Here is a 23,492-nt window from a genome sequence, read left to right as displayed (position 1 = left end):
ATAACGACATATGTACATACATATGCATATTACTTTGAGCGATAATCTCTTTCGACATAATTGAGTAATTAATTGCGGCTCGAAATTGCTGGCCGTCGTCATTTGCAAGAATAAGATGTACGTGTTAATGTAATTAAATTGAATAAAGAATTAGGTGAGAATGAACCTAATATATACGATATCATTAAAAGTGTCTGACTTAAACTCTAATTACAAATTGGAACAAATTCTACGGTGTACTAAATAAATTTAATTATTTCATTATTTTTCCTATTTATAAATCTCATCGTTACAATTTTGCATCGTTATTCACATTTGAAGCTAAATCAACTTTTCTGAGATTTAACGTCGCGTGAAGTACGGAAACTGATTTCGCGGGATATCTATACGATGAATTAAATTGAGGATAAGTGCGACTGTCAACTGACGCCGACTGCTTTTCGTGAATATTCATTTGCATCGTGGAAGGATCGTTAAACTTCGCAATTGGATTTATAAAATGGAATTGTATAGATACCCTTCGCGTTTCCAAAGAAAATCTATCATTATATTGTAATCGATCGTTTATACAATGGTTGAACGTTTCAATTTAATTTTTGTAATTTTCTTTTGCATTTGGTCCTCTCTGATCGTTAGACCGATAAAATGAAATATTTGAATTTATGATCACCTTTGCACGGAGTACTTAAATTTCTCTTATCTTGTTGATAAGAAGACTTTTCGTTATTGAATCGTTGTCATTTAAATCTTAAGATTTTTTAGTAATTTTTTAAATAATTCTTCAATCTGTCTTTTGCTCAACGTGAACAGACGAACAACATGTGTGAAGCTTCTATGATTATTTTGTATTATCAAACTTAATTAATCCTTCGTGATATAGATACGAACTCCTTTGGAATGGCAATTACGAAAAATATATTACAATTATTGCAAAAGTGGATATAGTGACTGAATATATATAGAAAATTCAATTTATTTGAATTAACGAAGTTTTAGCGTGTTTTAACCGCAATTAAAAGTAAATAACGAAATAAATTAGAACATAACAAAACAGTGTCGGTGGCTGTTCTTTCGTCTGACTCGCGGCTCGATAAAATGCACATATCTGCGCACACAAATGCAATTTATATATAAATTTACAATACCGTTAAAATTATTGAAAATATTCGTTTCGCGATATGTACCGGTTTTCGTTCTATGTAATGCGTTTGATAACCATTTGTTGTTACATTTCGTAAAAGTTAGAAATTTTGTAAACTGTTGAACAAAATTGACATCTTGTATCAGGAATGCATGAGCTTCGAAGAGGTATTCTTTATTTTGCACAAAAACGGACTTCGTAACCGCGCGATTTTAGCTACCTTTCACTCGCGTATTAAAATCTCGAGGTACATAGATTTTCGCGTTCATGGAATGCTTTAATGTTCTAATAATATCAAATAATTATAAAGAACATTAAAACGCTCTGTTTTATATTAAAATTAATTTTTATGTAAAGTAAAAATATAAGTAGTAAAAGATTGCATGAGAAGTAAATAGAATATAATAATCATTTAATTTGATCTATAGTTAATATTATAGATTTATAATTAAGTGCAGTTTATCTGATTAGTGGGACACGTGGTGCTAGTTTGATATTAGTCACGTGTATAATCACGTGTTCATGAAGCATAATATAATTTACATGTAAAGTACAAAATTTGACATGAATGAGGACAACGAATCGAATTTACGAAAGCTTTTCATAGAATCATTAGAGAACGATAATGTTTTTATAATAGCAACGACAATAGATACAGGTAGCTAAATGTTCCCTAATTAATAAGATTAAAGGCACGTGGTTACATAGAGTAACCTATAAATCGTCTAATTTTAGGTTTCGAATGGCAAGCAGTGGATGAATGCAAAGAGAAATTAGATAAAAATGTTAAGATTGTTAAGGAACGCGGCAAGATTTATTTTAACGTATATTGGAGTCAATTCGCACAAGTAATATTATTTTTTGTTTATTTTAGAGCTGACGTTTTAAATATGTAAATTTATTTCTGTGAAGTAAAATTATTATTGTACAGAAAGCGAATTAATAATATTATTTTATTTGAGTTGTAATTTTAGGTACAAGAGATGAGATCAATAGACAATGTTTATATTGTCGCAGATGTTAGAAAATTTGAATTCTCAGGAAACAGTAAAGAAGCTGATTTACAATTATTTAAAGATGCTGTGCATAATGATATGAAATTAGAAAAAGCTTTGAACGCTTGGAAAAGTATTACTGGTTTTCAAGGGAAAATATATCCAACTACTGATGAATATAATGTAGCAGAAAAAGATCGTAAGCTTTGTAACACAACTGTTACACCAATCACAGTTAAAGGAAGAAAAAGAGGGCAAGATCCATCTGACACTAAGGAAGATGAAATATTAAGATATAGAGTAACGTGTGAAAGAACTGGAAAACATACATTTGAATCGGCAGAGGTTGCCAGAGCTATTGGAGGAGAATTGCAAGATAAATATCTGTGGCTTGTGGATCTATCGACATATTATTTAGAAGTAGTTTGTAAAGTAATTGACAGTAAGTGAAATAAATTAATATGTGGTTGTTTTTTCTTGTAGAGGATAATATGTATTATATCGTGAATAGATGAATTGATAACACAGTTACGTATTACACATGAATCTAAGCATCATAGGAATATCATGTGTTTTGGACCAACTACTCTTAGAGCAACTGTATGTTATAATTTGTTAAGATTAGCTCATCCTAATCCAGGAGACATAATAATTGACCCAATGTGTGGTAGTGGTTCCATCCCAATTGAGGTAATACAGATACATTTGTATTTCAATATAACGTAATATATTATGTTAAAGATAAAAATTATTAATATTGAAAATTACAGGCAGCTTTAGTATATTCCCAATCTTATATTATTGGAGGGGACAATCATCCAAAAGCTGTACATAACACAAAATCTAACATAGAGGCATCTTCCTCTAAATGTAAAATTGACTTACTACATTGGAATGTTTCACAATTACCTTTTAAAGATTCCTTTGTTGATATTATTGTTACAGATATGGTATTAGATGAAGTATTTAAATATTATAACATTTTTATTATACGTTACCCTATTTATTTATTTTATCAAATAATCCTTATAGCCATTTGGTAAAAGGAGTGGACAAATGATGGACAATAGAATACTTTATAAGCAATTCTTGATAGAGTTAGGACGAATTATGAAACCCTTAAGAGGTCGGAGTGTTTTACTCACTTACGACAGGCGCAGCCTTAGTATGGTACGCTATTAAAATTTTGAAATCAGATTTTTGTAGAATTATGATTGAGGTTGTTTTCTTTGTTACAGGCTTTACAAGCAGCTGGAGATTTGTTCTATGTAACAAAAACCTTGGGTGTAAATATAGGTGGTCTCCAAGCTGCAGTTTATGTCTTAAAACGAACAGATATACCCTATGAACAATTTAAACCGAAAGCTATTAAACACATGATGCGCAAAAAGAAATAAGGTATTCTTATTAACTCGTGTTAAAAGATAAATTTAAATATCTGTATTTTATATCTACAAGTTCACATTTTGTAAAAGTTTAATAAAAGGAAATTTTTATATTTCTTATAAAAGAGCTTTTATTTAGTTTATTAAATAAACTTTATAAGAAGAATTTTCTTCTGCTCGTTTCCATATCATGTCTTTTTCCTTGTATAATCCATTCGTATTCTCCATATTTGCTGTCAAATGTTCCATGTTGCAGTGACTGCAATTTTAGGGTAAATCGAGGTCCTAACTCTCTCAATCTGGGTTTATTCCTTTCCATGTCAAATTGATATCTGTAATATCACTTGTGTAATTGTATGTTCATTAAGCATTCTACCACAATAAAGACTAAATTATTATACCTATGATGCCTGAAAAATATATAGTCTCTTTGATTATGGAATGTTACCACTCTCCTGCCCTTAAATTCAGGTTCATAATGAAACAGTGCCCCTAACATTCTACCAATTGTACAACCTAAGCGAGTAGTGAAATTATTTAAAATAACTTCTGGTCTATGTTCAGAAATTTCTTTGTGACTACGTTTTAAATCTACTGTTAATTTAACATTGCTAAGTTTAAAATGTGCTGTTGGTCCATCAGGTAAATGAATAACTAACAAACCATCTAAGAAAACTTATAAGGAAAACATTAAATATACAAATAATACAAAATTGTTCTAAATAATTCAGTTACAGATGTATACAAAGGATACTTGGTTTGCATTGATCTTCATTAACAATTACAATATCAGTGAAATTCTTCGCTATAGCACTTTTTACCATCTTTTTTACTCCAGAACGGTTTCTATATAAAGAGATAGAATTCGGTATTATTCTTGTTAATTCTCTGCCAAAAATTCTGGTTTTTCTTGTCGGATTGTCACAAAAGCTAATCAAAACTTTAGGTTCGTAAGCATGCTTATAAAAAGGAGCAAATTCATCATGTTCAAAATCAACTTTAAGCTCTGCATTCTCTTCATCATCAATATCACCAGAAACAGTAGTTTCATCTTTCTCCCTTAAGCTCTCAAGAGTATGTGGTACTTGTTTTGGACCACCTTCTTGAATTCTTTTCTTCTTGGCTTCTTTTTTGGCCTTTGCTTTCTCTTTCATTAACTTCAGACATTTTTGATGTCGAACTGCCTTGCATTTTATGTGATTAAAGTTGCTGTCAGATGGCAAAATAACCTCTGATGTTTTGTGTTCTGAAGTACTTGGTTCTCCTTCCTCTTTCCCTCGTTGAACTCGACTCAAAGGATTTATTCGTAAATTTTTTAGCTTCATTTTCATAAATTATTTGTTTTATTTTGATATAAAGTTATTACTTAGTACCATGTATAGCCAAATATCTTACACGTAAATACTACTCGATAGTCAGGTTATAACAGGTTACCATTTACTATCTAGTTGCAGTTCATTGCCGCCAATCTTCAAACATCACTCGACGAAAATTTCGGATATACAATTATCTTTATTTCGCATTAAAAAATTTAAATATGTATATATATACATATATATATATATGTATACACCTATATATACGTTTTATCTTAACATAAAAAATATTTTTGATCATTCTTATAGATTATTTAATTTATGTACAAGATATCAAAAAATTATTTGTCATGGTTTTGGAAGGTGACTACATTTTCGGGTCGGTGGAGATCTGTTAAAAAAGTGAACCGCAAAATTAACCTGATTTTCAAGGTTAAATTCATTTTTTATTGCATCACGAAGAACGAAAGTCACATAGGAACCACGGATCACAACTTAACCATTTGTCTGAAAAAAATGTGAAAATTCCATTAGTTTTCAACAACCAACAGATATTCACTTTTCCAAAGGTAAAAAAATCACCTCCAAAAACTATGAGAAATAATTTTTTGACATCCTGTATATGTAAGTGTAATATTAGGATAAAATTTTTTATACATAGAATTCGGCTAAAGTTTAACTGTACAGCTTATTGAAATAGGTTTAAAATGTTATTTCTTATACACAAATATTAAATGTTATACTTGGAAATTATTATAAACATGTGTATAATAAAACACTTTATGGGAATGAATCCTGTTTTTGAATACCCCTTTGACATTACAATGTTCTAGTTAAAAGAATTTCACTGTTACCCATAATATGAAAAAGACAAATATGGAAAACAACATTAAATATAAGATGTAGTAAGTATGACTTCCTTTAGATAAACGTAATACACGTGCAACTGCGTTTGTTAATGAACCACTTGTCCTTTCAACATCTTCATCCTGATAACAAAAAGTTTCTTCTATATACTTCTATTTTCTATATATACTCAGTAGATTTTTATCTACACTAATGTGTTATTCACCATTCCACGGAGCATTTTATCCTGATATTCCACTTCATTTCCAATGTCAATCGACAGTGACTTTAGGGCATGAATTTTGTCTTTCAAATGATCTGTCATTCTTTCATTCTCATCTTCCAACTCTGCATCGTTCGATGTAGTTGGTAATGGTTCATAGGCATAATCTATCATAAAATACAAATCATATTAAGTTATAACAATTAAACATTATATTGAACTTTGAACATAGGTTAACCTACTTGAATGAGTCCTTCGCATTTTATTCTCAATTTTGGCGGTTAATTAATGTACTTTTGCAGGAAAAAATTATAGTGAATCTAAACAATAAACGTGTTACAAAATATTAATACAGTAAGACATAAATTAAACAAACAACTGATATTTTAATTATAAATATTACTTAATATTTGTAAAATATCTATCGTTTCTTTTATTACAACTTTTTTCTATTTTTAAATAATTTTATAAAATATTGAAACACACATAAACATGAGTTTTACGTTGAAATTTGTATTTTTAATTCACATAAAGTTTGAATTAGAAATTAACGTGTCATATGCAATATTACAACAAATTGTTTGTTTTAATTTATATTATATATCCACGAAATTGATAAAAATATTTAAACTGTTTTCATACATATTGATTATGTTAAAACACAATTACAAACCATGCGAAAAGAACTGTCAAGGAAGCGATCAAATAACGTACGTTATACACATATGTATACGTTAAACGTAGTGAGTGGTGATGTATGTACATATGACGTATGTATGTCAACGTCACGTTACGGTCATGATCATGATATGTAATCAGCACTGATCATCATTATCAATCAGGGTTGCCAACTTCGAAGTTCGAAACTTTAACCTACTTTAACTCGGATTTCAAATATGATGTAAAGTGTTCAAACTATTAACAATCAAATATATATGATTGTATTATTTAAAATTACGGTTTTGAAATAAATAATGTTGGGATCAATGTATAGTTTTTATGAGAATATATTTCTATTTGAAAAAGGACTATTACTATCAAAATGCTGAACTTCTAATAACGTATATGTATATTAAATTGATCCAATTTATATTTTATCGATAAAATATTCTTTGCTGATCATGGGACATTAAACTTTACCAAAATTTGCTTTTTATTATCATTAGTACATTTATGATGGTTAAGGGTTTCATATAAGTTTATAAGATAAAGTGAGGATTTCGATTAATTCATAATGTATTGTTTACATTAATTTTTGGTAAATTGTAGTATCATACAATTATCTTATGTTGTTTCTTCTCGATTTTATTATCAATTACAATATTATGTTAAATATAAAGGCACAAACAATGAAAAGTAGTTATCTAATTTCTAGATTCCTACGAGTCTATTACTTGATTCAGTACTATCTTTGATACATAGTCGTCACTTAACGTTAATATAAATCCTTAACGATAGGAATACTCATTATAGCGTTAAACCTAAATCTTTGATGTTGAACTTAAATACGTTCGTTATTTCTAGATATTCACAACCCTATGTAAGAATACGTTCAACGTTAAGATTATTCTTATACATCCAATTCCTAACACGAGGGTAACACAGATAAACGAGGAATGAAATGAAATTACATCTTTTGTATTTTGTTCTATATAATATAATATATAATATATATGTATATGTATATATATATATATACTGTATCCTGAAATAATTTCAACAACTATTAAACTTAGTAAATTTTCCTCGTATGCCCTCCGATATTTTGTTGTTATGTACGGATGCTATATTTATACTTTCACATCTATAACATTTCTACTTCAACATCGAACGATCACCAATAGGTTCTACAAATTTCTCCGTATATAAATTCAACATTATAGTCACGGGAATTAGAAATCTCGTATTTGTGCACCATATAATCATTACACATATTGTATCGTTTTCCTCTATGTGTATCAGTACATAATTATTCTACTGATAGTTTGATCCCCAGAATTTAACGGAAATTAGGCCTGACAGTTACAAAATATGTTATAGAGTAGATATAAGAAAAACTTTCTGCGACAAGAAATTCGGATTGTTTGTTGATTCGTTCTTTTTTTTTTTGGAATGTTCAATGCCACAGGATGTTGGAAGACATTACGTACTTAATTCTTTCCCTGTGTGGGCTCGTATTTATATATAAGAAATTTTTTTGTACTTTCACACATGGTTTCTAAAAATGTAAAAATTGAATTTTGAAGTTAACCATTTAGTCATCGTGACATCGTATAAAATTTATTAACAATGAAAATGGATTCATCTTTTACTCTGATAGCACCTAGAAAGAAGTTTCAAATTTTATACAAATCCCTCCTATCTACTAACGATATGAAACAACACGTTTCACAGATACCTTTTCTATGGACTAACTTTACAAAACATCCTCAAACCTTTTTTGAATAATTGTATACAAAGTTGAGCAGTTAAATACACATCTTAAATTAAATGTTTGCGCTGAGACTGATGAATGATTAGGCAAGAACATGATTGTTTCATCTTAAAAAATTAAAATCCTAAAATATTATAAATCGACGATAAATACTAAAACACGTTAGCAATAAATATAGGAAACACGGAACGCCGATTGTATTATTGCTTACTTGTATGATGCGATTATAATTCAAATTATTTACTAGTACGTTAAATATCAATAAAAAAAGTCTTCGAATATTGTAAATTATTTAGCAGAATATTTTGAGGTGTTTAAGGAAACTGTTGAAGAATGAATTCGCCGGGATGGAGCTGGGCTTACGGGAGCTGAAGGGGAAGGGCCGGTAGGTGTTGTTGGTTTGGAACCTCTTCTACTACGTCTCATCGATGAATATGGACTTGTTCCTCTATTCACGCGCTCGTGTGCATAGAGTAATACACCGATATCTCGATTGCCTGCTTCTAACGCGATTTTTAGAGCGGAACTACCATCTATATCAACGATCGATGGATCACAGTCTGGATGCGCAAGTAACAATCGTACGATGTCCGTGTGCCCATGTTCCGCGGCACACATTAAAGCTGTACTGCCATCTTCATCTTGAATGTTAACCGCTGCTCCAGCATCCAGAAGTAACTGTGTCATGTCTTTGCGACCATGAGATACTGCCAACATCAAGGCAGTTTGACCATGCTGAAAAATATTACAAATTTTAAGTATACAACAAAAAAGGCACAAAGTAAAATCATACTAAAGCCATTACTTAAAGTACTCACTAATTTTGCTCGAATATTAACATCTGCAAGCTGGAATAACCTGTTAGCCACTGAAGCATGAGTGGAATTTCTGACTTCAGCAAGAGCCGCCAACATCACAGCCGTGTATCCGGCCACATTTGCTTTGTTAATATCGCAAACTTTTGAATCAAGAAGTATAGATACAACATCAAAATTTCCATGAGATACTGCATAATGCATTGCGGTGTTCCCACTTGAGTCAGTCATATTAACAATATACTCCAATAAAGTACTTGAACATTCTTCAAAACAATCTAGATAATCTTCAACTTCTAAGGGATTGGCATTTACTGTACTTGAAACTTTGAACCATTCTTGTTGGATGATATTAATAGCATTTTTCATTTGATGAGAGATATTTTTACTAGGAGATTTTTTAAAGCTGTCGTTAAGAACCTTCATGGCGGCCTGCATCTCTTTCGATGGTTCAACTTTCTTCCTGGGTTTTTCTTGTATAGGTTGGAACAATGCAGATTCTGGAAGTTCGTGTTTTTCTTCACTATCTGCTTGTTTTTCTGTATTATATATTTCTTCTGATTTATCATCTTTTCTTTTCTCTCCTTGCAATTGTTGGATACTATAAAAAGTATGGAGAAATGTAAATATAAAAATATATAAAATATAATAAACATATAATATATAATATGTAAAATGTATAAAATATATAATATACGTTTTTTTTATTGGAGAGGATTAAATAAAATAAAGTGATTAAAAAGAAATCAATTACCCTTTCTCAACGAAACAAGCAGAATTTATTTCGGTGAGTTCGGTATCGTTAACTAAACGGGTAGTGTGTTGTTGTTGCTGCTGTTGCAGCATCGATTTGTTGAGATCGGATACACGATTTACTTATTCACCATAGCGAAATCGCAATGATTTTAAGTGCACTTTTTTCTGTCACTGACCTCTACGACGTTATTTACGATTTGACCTCTGCGCTCTGCTCCGTGAAAATACTTATGACGCATAGGACGCGCAACCATGGAGTTCGAAAAAACCAACAAATCCTTGATATGCACTTGATTGTCACTGACTATACGATAGATTGATTCTCCATGGTGCCAACTTCTTTACTACCTTTTTTACCGAACTACCCTTAATCTGAACTTTCCACCCTATAGATGGCGTACGTAACATTTTCTAGTGCTTATATCGACAGATATCGAACGATCTTATAAGATAATTTTTTGGAAAAATAAATCTTAATATGTAATTCAAATGAATTAATAACGATTACACATTACCAATTTCTAATCTACATAAGGTTTTAAGTATCTAAATAATAAGATTTATCATCGTGTTTCATTGAGAAGAGTAATTAACACAATAGAGACGAGAGAAAAATAACGGGGATATTATCCTTAAACGAGTTACTAACCGATTGTCATATTGTTCCTTGTTATCGGAATCATATCTAATCACACCTGCAGGTATCTTCGTATACGTATCCTGTCGTTTAAATTGTCTTCTGTAATCTATCGTATTGTTCAACGGTATTTGAGACGGCCTCGGTATCCTCGAGACGAGATTCGTGTTCTGGTGATTCATATTATTTTCCGCGTTGTTGACAATTTGTTTCGCCAAATTCTTTATAGTCTCCTTACAATTATCGCAATAATTAGCAGCGCATGAGATAGAAATGTGTGGTTTGATCGACTCTCCGACCGAGACGTCTGTGAATTTCTTTTTTATCGGCGAAGTACCAAACTCTCGTTTTCTAGGCGCTAGACCGGAAGTGTCGGTACTCTTTACCGTGGTTTTCACTAAATCATCTACCATAACGCTAACAGATTTTGTAGTTTTTCTTTTTAGCTGAGTATCGCCGTAATTAAACGAATGACTTCTCGAGTTCATCGAATTTAAAGATAACGACTGAGTAGCAACTGGATCGGGACCAACAGCGATGGTCCTCGTTGCAGGACCAGTTCTAACCTCGATTCCAATTTCACACACTCTCGGTTTTACCATGACTCCTACGTTCGTTCTCATTTTAAATGGTTCCGCCACCTGTATGTACTGATCCTTCTTCTCGACTATTTTTACCGGATCTGGGGTACACTGACAACCCCTAGACACCGTATCTTTAATTAAAGTACTCTTATAAATCCTGAGAGCATCATCCACGATAACCGCGACATCTTCTTTCGTTAAAACGTCTTTCATGTTTAACCCTGTCGATGTTCCACACGATCTTTTCTTCGCTTCTTTCTTTATTTCAGGTGCTATATCCTCGATCACAAACCGACTGTATACAAGATTCTTTAACTTGTTCCTCGTGTTAACTGCAACATCGCGAAATTTCTTTTCATCTCTGGCCAATTTCGGGCTGGTAGGTGGTATCGTTTCTATCTGAAGTGGGCTCCTCTTCAAACGATTCCTCATTTTAGCCTCCGACGTTATGTCTTCGTACAGTCGTCGGTTACGTGTTAAAGTCGATCTCCAACTGTCGTGGGAATCGCTCGAGTAGAGCTTATCAAGGCTCGACGACGTTCGATCGTCGGACAATGTGCTCTGGTCTTTAATTTCAGGTACGATTTCTTCGATTTGCAATCGACTCTTTTGCAAGGATCGTTTTATCGGGGTGCTCGTTATCATGCCGACGTCTCGGGTTCGAACCTGATCACGTGACAGTTCAACGTGTTACTACGTATACGTACTACGTACGCTGCCATAAGTATTAGGATACCCGATACTTGGTACAAATCGAATGCTATCTACTGCTTTTATTTTCTAATTATTTTATTATTAAACGTCACTCATTGTGTTCTTCCTCTGTCATCTTCATACACACATATATATATATAGATGAAATAAAATTTGTGCAAGTCAATGAATAAATATAACAAGTAGATGTCCTGATACTTATGCGCGAATACGTATCTTTCTTTTATTCGATTAGTTACAATGCTACCCTTGGCTTTTAGAACGAAGAGCCTAGAGAATACTAGACTACTATTTCGCGGAAGCTAATCGGCGAAAGTTAGTTACCCAGTTCGCAGCTAGTTTTCTAACAAAGTTTTCGATGCAAACTTTATTTTGATTTACGTAAGCGACGTATCTGACACGATGAGAAAATTCGCGGAGATTTTATCGACTTAACCTTTAATTCAATTACAGCGTAAAAGTGTGATGCAAACGAAATGTGCACGGTGACCCATTTTCGTTCGGCTATAAATACAAACGCGTATTAGGAAGCGGAATATCGGGCTCGTAATTAGAATCAGCAGATGCCAGGCAACCGAAAGAGAGAGAGAGAGAGAGAGAGCTAACTCGTAAAGGAGACTTGATAAAATAAACCGTCGAATAAAAACCATTGCATTACCGTCTATTATTACTCCTTTATGTTCACCGATTAATTTATTCCGCCTCGAATAAAATCAAGTAAAACGGACGGTTGCGTTCGAAAAACTTTTCTTTCATGCAAATGGTAACAAGCTAATAGAAAGGTGGCTCGCGCATATTCATAAGAAACCCAAGAAGTAGAAACTGCATGAAATTAATTGCATAGAATCATCCTGCCGAAAAGAGACGGGCTCGCGTTTCAACGGCGAATTTAAGCCCCATACTTTCTCACCAGATCCGATAAAGCAACATTCGCCTAACTATTTCGCTGCGAGTGCAATTAAAAGGTAGCCGAGCATCGGCTATATGCAAATTTTCCACCTCGGTCCGTTGAAGTTGATTCGACGCCGCGTTCTCAACGTGTTACGGTTTCTCAAGCGATGGAACATAAGAGAGCGAGAACAAAAGGAGATCGAGGGGGCCGATAAAACGGCGTGAAACGGAAGTCGACGGCGTACCTGCTGGTGCGAAACACCGACGTCCCGTGTCATTACGCCGCACATCGTTCCCATGTCTCTCGTTGGAGTGGCCGTGTTCCTCAGATTTCGCTGGGAGTCGCGTTGTTCCGAGAAAGACTGGCTGCGATGCCTGTGCAATACGCTATCGTCGTACTGCCTCGTTTTGCTCAGCTCGTCCACTTGTCGCAGCAGATTCCGCTTCTCCTCTTTCAGCACCGACACTTGCACCTGCGTTGGAGACGTCGTCAAAAGGGAAATGTTACGGCATTCGGGTAACCGTCTAATGTCGGTTCTGCTGTTTAGCGTTTCGGTGACACGGGGGAACTACTTGCATGGTGTAGAGTCAAGGGTTTGATCAATTTTGGATACTTCGAAATTTAGGCACTTGGGGTTTTGGAGGTTCAGGTGTTTCGAGTTTGCTAAACTCTTAGAGATTTGCATATATTTAACAGGGGTTTAGGGAATTTTGGAAACGCGAAGCTTTTGAGATTTAGAGGCGTTTAGGTATCTAAGGTTCGGCGAATTTTCCAAGATACAAAGATTCTCAGGGTTTAATAAATCGGACTCTTTGGAAGTTGGAAATTTCAGGCTCTAGACGTTTAAGATTTGAGGAATTTTTCAAGATCTCGAAATCTGTGAATTTAATTAATTAATTAATTAATTTTTAAAAATCCTTAAATTTGGAAATTTAAGAATGTATCGAAGTCGTTTGGTGAATTTAGAAAGTCAAATGATTCAAACGTAAGGGATCCTGTAACAAGTTATTTTTATCGCATAGACAGAGAAGAAGATAGATCGTTTGATCGATCGCGAAGAGAAGGTTAGTTCCACACGTTTGTCCTTGGAATTGAAATTAAATCGACGAATTTAGTTTTGACGTTACGGCGATACATTTTTTTTCAATGTTTACTGTATGAAAACTTTGCTTCCGAATAATCGTTTTGTGTTACCGATAAGCGCGAGGCACGGAACGTGCCACTGCAACAGTCAGCATTTACTTTGCGACACGTAATTACATTTCCTTGACGAAAGTATCGCGATGAAAAGAAAGAAATTAACTCGTGTTATAACGAACGTCGAGAAAAACACGCTAAACGAAATGTGAATTTCTCGAGTGTCGGTTCAACGAACAACGTGCGAAGTTATTATCTTACCTTCTTCAAAGTTCATTACGTTGTTGAGTCACGAGTTTACGATAATTAAAAGGACGACTCTCCTCCCGTAGGGATTTGAACACGATTACGTTATCGAAAGAAGGACAAACGCGATTCACGAGATTTACAGCAAGGAAAACGGTTCAGATTGAAATGAAAATTATTCTGTTTACCTGTAACATGGGAATTGCCTTGACCTGTTCCTCCAACTCTCGCATCCGTTCCAACGACGCCGCCATTTGTTCTCTGATGTTCTACAAATACACAAGTTTGCGTTCAGAGTAATACGATCTTACCGTCGTAGACGTCGTCAAGTGTACGAGTTCGATTTTGTTTACTTGTTGCTCCTACCTGTAGCGCGCCGGTGCTGAGATTCGAATTTCCGCTTCCGACGCTCGCGTTGTCAAAATCACCCCCGGCGTGTTCCGTTTGCGCGTTGTTCTGCGCTGGTGTGGCCGTGTTCGTTCCATCTAGAGAAATATTTTTATTATTTATTTCCATAATTTATTTTTTATTCCTGATATTTCGGCATCGACATAGCGAAAACTAGTCCATGTGCTCGTTTATCATCGGATGAAAATTAGAAGGATCTAAAATTGTCGAGGTTATTCGATGTGTAAACGGAGAACACTGGTGGATAAATTGTAAGGCAGAAAATATATTTAAATAGAAGTGTAATTATAAGTAAGAATACAATTTGAGCTGGTCCAGATCCGCACGCTAGCTGTGTTACCCAATAACTGAAAACCCCCAAGCCAACGTCGTCTGTTTATGGTCTGTCCTCGTCGCAGTCTTTTGTCTACACGCTGTCGATGGCTTCGGTGCTTGAGAAATCTAAGAAAGACCAGATGTAGAGTTTTCTTAGAAGCGGTGACCACTTCAACGAAAATTGTCTTTATCAAGGTTCCATAACTTCTGATTTAAATTGCTGATTTAATTAGATACATTTCATCTATGGTGTAACTACGGTCTACAACGATCACGTGTACAATATGGCAAGTATTTTGTCGAAAGTATGCCAAGTATCTTGTTTCTTTGGGAAGAGACAAACACGGACAAGGGTTATTTTTGTTACGAGCTCTTCAATTTATCTTACAATCGTGGAGTACATACGGAAAATGTAATGTACGTGCCGCTACTATCGCGTGCGTATTGTACTTTTTAACGACTAAGGATCTTGCTTTTGACATTTTGCACGAAACCAGGAAATATTAAAAAAAACTCACGCGCGTTCAGGTACATATTTCAATTAATCGCACGTGAACGATATGTAATTAAAGTTGGTGGATTCAATCCTGAATTTAATTTCAACTGGCGGCCGACGGAATGATTCTAATTATAAGAATGTCTACTCGCGAATGCCACAGAAATTCGTATTAAAACACAATTCTATGTAATGAAGTCAGACCTTCATATCGCGCTTTGTTCTTTATTAAAGCGAGCAGAATTTTTCTGCTTTATTAGAAAAAGGAAACACGTATTACACGCGACATTCGGAAAAATTGCTGCTTAATGAAAACGGAATTGTTCGATTTTTGCTCCGATGAGAGTGTACGTTATTTTAGCCGAAGGTTTTCTCAATATATCCGTTGAAATCGGTTTGATCGTTCTCTCCTTAATTTAATTATTCAAATAATTCTACGAAACTTTATGAAGTAAAACATTTCGTTATTGATAACGAACGCAAGTATGCCGCCCTCAATACAAACAAATTCTTCATGCGATTAAATTAACGAGCGAATGAATATTTGATTGATATTATTATTGATATTATCCAAATATACGATACGAATCGCACCTGTAATATGTGCAATACGATGTATAATACAACTCGACGTATTTTTTTTTTTTTTATGTTTATTAAGCCCAAGATACAAGTTTCTTAAATACCTTTTGGTGTTCACAATAAACGGTGAATTTTCGTAGTGATGTTTTTGGCAAAAGTACCGATACGCGACGGTACGACGTAGCCATGTTATGATGTGTGTCGGCACTTTACATTTTTCGTGTTTAATATGATTATTAGGTTTAAGCCGCTGCGGGAGCGGAGCTTCTGTGTGATTTTGTCTTTGTTTTTTCTGTCCTGAAAACTAGGTTGCGGAACAGGACGCTTCGGTAGCTTGCTTTTTGGGTGCTGTGTGACTTTGGGGGGGGGGGAGTGTCAAATAGGGTTATTTACAAGTGTTTACAATATTTACGAATATTTACCATATTTACAATTTTACACCTGTGTTACGCGGTGTCAGAGTTGCGTTCTGTTGGTTTGATGTTTTCTCTTATTTTGCTATGGGTTCTGTATCCACCAGTATTACAACTCGACGTATAGGATGATACAAGTAATAAAATGGACAGTAGGACCATTTCGTTGCGATAATGTCTTCCTTGAATATCCAAATTCCCCCGGTATACGTTTCGATACAGATAGCGAAGTAATCTTAGCTGTAAATATCTCAGCTGATGAAATTGTATCGATTAAATAGAAAATGCGTACGAATGTACATGTTGCTTGCAAAAGGTATAAGAAAGTTCTTATAGCGCGGCGAAAAATATTGGACACTGTGCAACATAGCGATAGCTTTTAGCGCGATGTTTAATTACCGTAGTTACGCAGAATGCGTCACGTAATACGCACACGAATAGGTTAATGGGACACCTGTTTCGTTGAAGGCGTAGAAATATCGCGATGGAAAAATTGGACAGCCGTGGAAGTTACTTTTTCCATGTGCACAAGATTTTACATAGATATAAAATATCTTTTGAAGAATTGCGTAAACACGTCGTTCGACCATGAAAACATTAGGGTAACGAACAGAAGATACTTGCATAGATAAACGCTTTTGTCGAAATCATTAGCGCTTGAGGTGATCAGAAAATTCTAAAAGATGATTGAGATCATATTGTCAGAGTCCTAGGTTATTTGAGAGCTAAGTGGGGTCATTGAGATTATATCGTCGAAACGCATTTGGAGGTCAAATGGGTTCACCGAGATCATGCAATCGATATTCAAGATCATCTAACGACTACAAAAGGTCATCGACCTTGTGTTATTCACGTCCACGGTCGTTTAAACGTCCGAACTAGTCACTGCGTGCAGTTGTCATTCGCAGTTACGATGACTTAAAAATTGCAAGATATTTTATGCAGAATACTATTGAATAAATAAATGTCGATTAAATCGTTTGGTCCTGACCCGTTCGCGGATTAACACGATTCGATTAAAAGGAGATCCGTAATTTTGCCATTTAAATTATAGAGTATCTGGTCTTTTATTTCGATCGTAAAAATATATTGCTCGTAACAGTATTTAATTAAAACGAAACGAACGATGAATTCTAACACGTTATGAAATTTTAATTAATGTCTCCATTTCTAAAAAATGGGATTACGCGTTATCTGCATGTGAAGTCCGAGGGAACAGCAATCTAATTTTCCGCGTACACCCCTCGTTCGTAACAATACGGTTCTCCACTCGAAACAGACGGAGAAACAGCGTACGTTACGCAAGCACTGCGGCAGCGGTGTTCACCTGCGCTGTCGTTCAATTTTTCTTTTAATTGATTGTTGCGTAACGGACCGCGTGGCTGCATGGAAACGAGCTTGGACAATAAAGAAACGCGCCAGACGCGGCATTTCGAATGCGTTTGACGATATCGTGACACACGTGTCTCAGGCTCGGCCTAATGCCAAGAGGTTTGCCGCACGCGAATCGCGTCACGCGCTCTCGCAGAACAACGTTCATCCATCGTGTGCCACTTTTTCCCTTCGTTACAGTCGACGCAAGCTATATAACCAAGTCATGAAATCGGTCAGGCATCGAAGTATGCATATTTTATTTGAGAATAAGCGGCGAGTAAGCGGATTGACAGAATAGAAGAGAAAAGGCCATAAAACTTTGATTCTTGGACGGCGAACGATCGGTCAATTTTGCATACTGCGTGATCGCTTTGCAAGCTATATTTGTTCTTATTTCGTGTAATTATTTTGTTAAACGGTTCTATTTGTCAAGCAACTTTAGTTACATCTAAGTTGTGGATTTTTATGCATTTATGGAAAATTTAAGGATTACAGGGCAAAGCAACTATCTCGCTGTTTTTAAATTCTAGTTTCTTAGCTACGTTCATGGAAATATAAAATTGCATAAATACCAGAAAGGGGTAAAGCAGGGGTAAAGTAAAATATTCGAGACTCGTGATCGTAATAATCCGGCTTCCGTTGGATCTCGTTAATCCTTAAACGGATTAGTCAAGTTATTTAAATTTAAGTAAAAGGACTCGAAGTCAAGTTAGTGGAATTTAATTTGAATCCGAAGAAGGGGGTTTAAAGTTGTTTCAGCTAACTGGATGAAAGCATAAATTTTGTGACAGATTACTTCTTCGTTCGAATTAATCGGTTGTTTAAGTCGTTTAAGCAATGGACGTTCGATGTCTGCTTTTAAAGCTTCGCTATTGAGACTCTCGAGGAATCTAGGACTACCTCGTTGACCTTTTTGAGGATACAGAATTAACAAGTATCGAAGGCTCGCAGGCTCATTGAGACAACCAACACGATGTACAAAGGGTACGCTTTAAGAGCGGATCGATCTGCCATTTATCAACAAGATGAAAGTATCGAAGATGTTTATTCATCTTGTTCCTTTGCGTTTCCCTTTATAAGATGATATTTTTCAATTTCCCTTATAACGAAATAAAATAGCTCGTAAATTCGACTGTTATAAGATCAACACGAGTTTATTACCCACGCAGTCGTTCGTATGAGAACAGTTAGAAATAAATTCTGCACCCAAAGGTGCACCTGCAGCACGCGGAACGAAGAAACTTGGCCGTTATCGATCGATCCTGTTGCTCGCTATAAAATTCATAGATTTAAATCGGCTTTCTAACAGCTTACTCTTCAAATCACAGCAGATTCTAGAATCAATTTTTACCTTTGAAACTTCTTTCCATTATTTTTACCGAGTTTACTTTAACGCGTTGGCTGAACGAATATTATTTGGAAAAAGAACATACAGATTTTTCAAATCCTTCGATTCTTCCAACTGAAAGTTGCTTTTCATATTGCTCTTTTTCACTTTATCCCTTGTACTGTTATTTTTTCCCCTGAATCGGTTATATACATATAAAACGTTTATTTTCTTTAAAAAAACACCGTTACGCTAGCATTTCAAAATATCAAAAATTTCACAAATATGACCATTTATTTATCTCTTCGTAGACCGATGCAACCATATAACCCGAATATTTAAGAGGTCATTTTTAAAACGATTGCTGGATTATTATACGATATATATAACATAATTATGTATTATTTTTGCTATTATAAAATATATATACATAACGTTACTGACATCACTGAGACCAATTGGTACATACTAGCAATTATATTAAAAACTATACAAATCTAGGTTAATGAAAAATATACTAGCGATCACCGTGAAAATCAATCTTCGTTAAGAAGTTAAGTTCTTGCAGTTCCATCAAAGAATTTCCCAATTATAATTTGATATTTCAGCAACTTTAGAAACTGACAGGACATGTAACATCTACGTTGACGAAAAATTTGTTCAGGAAGTGAGGAGCTTTACGCAGCCTTCTAGCGCTATTGAATATCCTTAAAAGGACTCGACACGGTCCTCACGCGAGCCGTGACAACGCGAAGGATGCACGAACGATCCAGCCATGTAAATAATGGCGCGTAATCGTTACGTTGCGCTTTATATGGATGAAACTGTGCTGGTTTCTCGCGTACGTTGTACATGTGGATTAGAAACAAGTACATATTCCTTTAAGAAAAAAAAAAACAAAAAAGAAACAACCGTCATCGGTCGTGAAAGTCAAATTAAAAAGGAGCACTCGACAAGTCCTCGACATTTCTTCCCTTCATTTTCCTTTTTTTCTTCCTGTTCAAAAATTGAAGGATTTGTAGCAATAAACGAGCAAAACATCTTTCTTTCCCATACGAATTTTTAAGAGAATATAAGTAGTTTCTTCGTAATGTCGTGTATTTAATCAAAACATTAAATTTTCATATTATTCAATGCATTTTCCTAACGATTAACTAGTTTCGTTATTTATGAGACTCTTTATAGGAATTTAGAATCTAAATATACTTGGAATGAGACTGTTACAGGGATCTTTCTAAAGAATTTGTTTACCGAAAAATTGTTTGGATGGAACAGAAGATGTCTGTAACGATAATCTTATGTCTCCGGTAGTTTTCGTGATACCTTTTCCCGCATATGAGAAAATTAAACGAATATTCTGGCTATTTATCGATAATATTGGCCAGTAATATCTAAGATTTTGATATTCTTATTGCGACATTGTGGTAACATTGAATTCACGTGGTTTATATCGAATCTCCTCTTTCTTAATATGATCGTTAATCTATAAGTGACAGATGATAAATTCTAACCGATGGTATTAGCTCGTCGAATTCAACTCCGAATGAACGATATTTATCGACGATAAATTTACGACGATCTTAAATTCGAAGGAATCGAAAAGATCCTCGAAATGATTGGGTAAAAAAGGAAAAAGCAAAGGAACGGTTGCCTCTGAATAATTTCCGATATATCCACGATTCCTATATAATTTGATTCCATGTCAAACATTCTAATTAAACGAACTGCTAGCCAACGAAAGATCGTATCCATTAAAATTTCTTCCACTTTCCATTCGATTACTGCCGGACGTTTCGTTTCTTCCTCTTTCTTTCTGGAGGGGAGGCGAGAAAACGTACAGATACGAATTTCTAGGGTCAAAGTGGCCAAACACGCGGTAGCACGATTCTCCTATCGCGATGATAATGAATTCTTCGTTTGTTTTAGCCTTCAGATAAAGTATCTTTTAATTGCTGTTGACGTTGAAACACGCGCGTCTCTGGTAGGAAAAGTCTAGTCTAAGCAGCGGTTAGATTCGAGCTGTACGAGTATGCGAAACGATATGCAAACAGTAGACGATAATTCACGCAAAAATATGATGAGAAAAATCGATATGACGTAAGAATTTGTTATCGTAACGTCTCGTAGATATCGCGAAGAAAAACAGACGCGGAGACTTGTGTATTGTTCGCCACTATCTATCGTTGAAATTTCAAATATATGCAATATGAAATTTTTCCATGTAATCATCGTGTAAAATAGATAAATATTAAAAGAAATATATATATATATATATTTAACTAAATAAACGTTTCGTCGTAATTCCTTAGCATCGTCGATCGCGACCTACTCGTACCGCTCGACAAAATGTGAAAAAACAGGAAAGTAAGAAAAATAGGCTCACGGTATTTCCTCTTCGCCTTCATCTTGCAGAAGGGTATCCTTTTCATAATAAAATTCTTCACCCCCATTTTGCCAATGTCTCGACCGCTATTCGACCCGCGAGAACCAAACTATCGAAACGAAACACTTGTCCACAGGTGTAGAAACCAATTAATTATTCATCCAAATCCCGGTAACAAGATGTTCCTCTAAGATTCGATATTTCCATACGCACTCTAGATCACAAGAATTGCTGATGACTTCGTGGAAACTCGTAAACTTTCTCTCGATTATCAGTCAGTGGAAAACCGAACATGATGATTTAAAGCGGTTGCATCGTTCGTTGTCCGGTGTTTAGTCGTTGTTTCGTTCGTTCGTTGTCGCATCGATCGATCGATCGTGCAGTGACGCAATGAATCCGGCGGAGAATCGCGCGATAATCGAATTGCCCTGATAATCAGAGCAGCCGATTCTCTTCGATTTGGATCCCCATGGATCGCATGCCGTGTCCGGGGTTTCTGTCGTTGGTTTTTCCAGCATTCGTGCCACTGTTTTGCCGCGGCCACTGTTTGCGTTTGACTGTGACGCCGAACTCTGGGCTATAGCCAACCAGGACTCTGACTACTCGCGATGAGGTGAATGGAGAGGGGAAATGTGCCTCTTCTCCTGTTCTTTGCCCGTAGCGACGGTACACTGACTGACGAGCGTGTATGCGTGGTGCATGCATGCTCGTCGATTTCTTAATCGCCGTGGAAATAATGCTTCACCCTCTCTAATTCGTCTAAACTGTCTGCTTACGAAGCTTCGTTTTGGCAACAACGATTCGCGGACATCGGGAAGACATTGGCTAGATATTTTGTTATATTTTCGTGATTGTTTCAGTACAATTTAATTTGACAATTAAGTTTCTTCTTTTTTCCTTCTTATTTTCACTTATTTTCCCTTTCTTCTTATCTCTTATCTTCTTTCGTATATTTTCTTTCGTTTCTCTTGTACAAATAAATTATGTCATATTTGACGTAAATGAAATCGATGAAAATCTGTTTTTACTATTAACTTCTAATTTCCTAAGATACAATCCACCAAACAGATTAATAATTAGCTTCGCAAAATCTTTCAAGCTTCGTACGTTTTGTAAGCGTAAAGCGTCGTATTATCGTTCCAATTCTCGGTAATACTCTGGTTTTGCAATTTCGTAATACTGCATCGTCATAATGTTTATCAAAGCGCAAAGCTTCTCGCGAGTCTATCTCTTTGAAGTACAAAAATAGCAGGCTCGAGGTGGTCGAATAATCTAGTTTAACCGCGATGCATTAAATCGTGTATGGTGCCGTATAAACGAACCCGCTGGTGCAATCGTCGAATCAAAAGCATCGCGTTTACGCGCGTGAACAACATTTTAAACGACCTCGGGCGCGTTCAAACGTTTAGTCGGCCGACCATCGATCGGCATTTTCGCTCGACCATCGCTTTCACGCGCCACGCGTTTCCTGGTTGCCTGATCGTTGTCCCAATCGTCGTGGGCCCATCGATCGTGTTGCCACTTTTTTTTAAATGCCGCCGGTTTTACAGCTCGTCCTCACGAAGAACAGTTGCGACAGTTGCTCGTACGTACGTTTAGGTCGCTGACAGGTGCACGCCGCCATATGCGACCACCTTGCTCTGACAAGGTTGCACCAAAATGGTTTAGCGTTCTCGATGAAGTCACGTCATACCTTCCAAATCGAGTTAAATGGAGTGCCACCGCATTCGCGCACCGATGTTTCGCACAGTGATGTCTCGCGTACCGATGTTTCCAATGGAGAAGTCCATCGTGTTTCCACCTTCTACCACAGACGTTTCTTCGTCCGTTGCGTTGCCAGAAACGCTTTTTCGATATTAAACCACGTGTATTTTCGGACGTGGAATCGCGGCCTCTAGCGAATTCGTGTCACACATTTACCAACGTGGTATTTTCGTACCGGTAAAACGTCTTTCGCAATATCGTGTCCCTTTTTCGCGAACGACTGACGCGTTTGGATTGTTTGCTTTCGACTGGAAAATTTGACGAATGCTACCGTTGATACGGTATCAAACCACTCGTGACACATGTATC

At 35.4% G+C, this 23,492-nt stretch overlaps 4 protein-coding genes across 9 annotated transcripts in view; 1 reads left to right on the top strand and 3 right to left on the bottom strand.

Moving 5' to 3' along the window:
* The first annotated feature begins 1,641 nt into the window (after positions 1 to 1,641).
* On the top strand, positions 1,642 to 3,648 carry LOC117157742 (tRNA (guanine(6)-N(2))-methyltransferase THUMP3). 3 transcript variants are annotated; one of them, XM_033336010.2, is made up of 7 exons: positions 1,642 to 1,799; positions 1,877 to 1,989; positions 2,116 to 2,578; positions 2,648 to 2,826; positions 2,907 to 3,086; positions 3,169 to 3,306; positions 3,375 to 3,648. In XM_033336010.2, exons 1-7 carry the CDS (start codon positions 1,706 to 1,708, stop codon positions 3,531 to 3,533), a joined length of 1,326 nt encoding a protein of 441 aa, XP_033191901.2. In that variant the 5' UTR covers positions 1,642 to 1,705; the 3' UTR covers positions 3,534 to 3,648. The 3 variants fall into 3 exon arrangements, with proteins under 3 accessions (XP_033191901.2, XP_076475752.1, XP_076475753.1); XM_076619637.1 differs by lacking the exon at positions 1,642 to 1,799 and having other exon boundaries at positions 2,104 to 2,578; XM_076619638.1 differs by lacking the exon at positions 1,642 to 1,799 and having other exon boundaries at positions 1,910 to 2,033.
* On the bottom strand, positions 3,562 to 5,362 carry LOC117157743 (putative ribosome production factor 1). The gene is made up of 3 exons (XM_033336013.2): positions 4,276 to 5,362; positions 3,923 to 4,187; positions 3,562 to 3,853 (listed from the first exon to the last, which is right to left on the bottom strand). The coding sequence occupies exons 1-3, from the start codon at positions 4,850 to 4,852 to the stop codon at positions 3,676 to 3,678; spliced, it is 1,020 nt and encodes a 339-aa protein (XP_033191904.2). The 5' UTR covers positions 4,853 to 5,362; the 3' UTR covers positions 3,562 to 3,675.
* Positions 5,363 to 5,534: 172 nt separating this feature from the next.
* On the bottom strand, positions 5,535 to 6,721 carry Bet1 (blocked early in transport 1). The gene is made up of 4 exons (XM_033336014.2): positions 6,580 to 6,721; positions 6,149 to 6,226; positions 5,910 to 6,073; positions 5,535 to 5,826 (listed from the first exon to the last, which is right to left on the bottom strand). The coding sequence occupies exons 2-4, from the start codon at positions 6,165 to 6,167 to the stop codon at positions 5,671 to 5,673; spliced, it is 339 nt and encodes a 112-aa protein (XP_033191905.1). The 5' UTR covers positions 6,168 to 6,226; positions 6,580 to 6,721; the 3' UTR covers positions 5,535 to 5,670.
* A 403-nt stretch (positions 6,722 to 7,124) lies between these two features.
* The window catches only part of Kank (KN motif and ankyrin repeat domain-containing protein 2 kank), a 69,199-nt gene continuing 52,831 nt past the window's right edge, over positions 7,125 to 23,492 (bottom strand). For 3 of the 4 annotated variants that reach the window (XM_033336006.2, XM_033336005.2, XM_033336007.2), the window contains exons 5-10: positions 14,488 to 14,606; positions 14,310 to 14,390; positions 12,983 to 13,210; positions 10,561 to 11,798; positions 9,159 to 9,756; positions 7,125 to 9,075 (exon numbers count right to left, since the gene is read on the bottom strand). In XM_033336006.2, coding sequence (XP_033191897.2) covers positions 8,629 to 9,075; positions 9,159 to 9,756; positions 10,561 to 11,798; positions 12,983 to 13,210; positions 14,310 to 14,390; positions 14,488 to 14,606 — 2,711 coding nt within the window. In that variant the 3' untranslated portion in view covers positions 7,125 to 8,628. Of the gene's footprint in view, positions 9,076 to 9,158; positions 9,757 to 10,560; positions 11,799 to 12,982; positions 13,211 to 14,309; positions 14,391 to 14,487; positions 14,607 to 21,419; positions 22,356 to 23,492 lie in introns of those variants that run through there. The other variant, XM_033336009.2, reaches the window with a different exon arrangement.

Source organism: Bombus vancouverensis, chromosome 6 (assembly GCF_051014615.1).
Source record: "Bombus vancouverensis nearcticus chromosome 6, iyBomVanc1_principal, whole genome shotgun sequence".
NCBI lineage: Eukaryota > Metazoa > Arthropoda > Insecta > Hymenoptera > Apidae > Bombus > Bombus vancouverensis.
The sequence above is the reverse complement of the archived record's forward strand: the minus strand, read 5'-3'. Positions and strand labels throughout refer to the sequence as shown.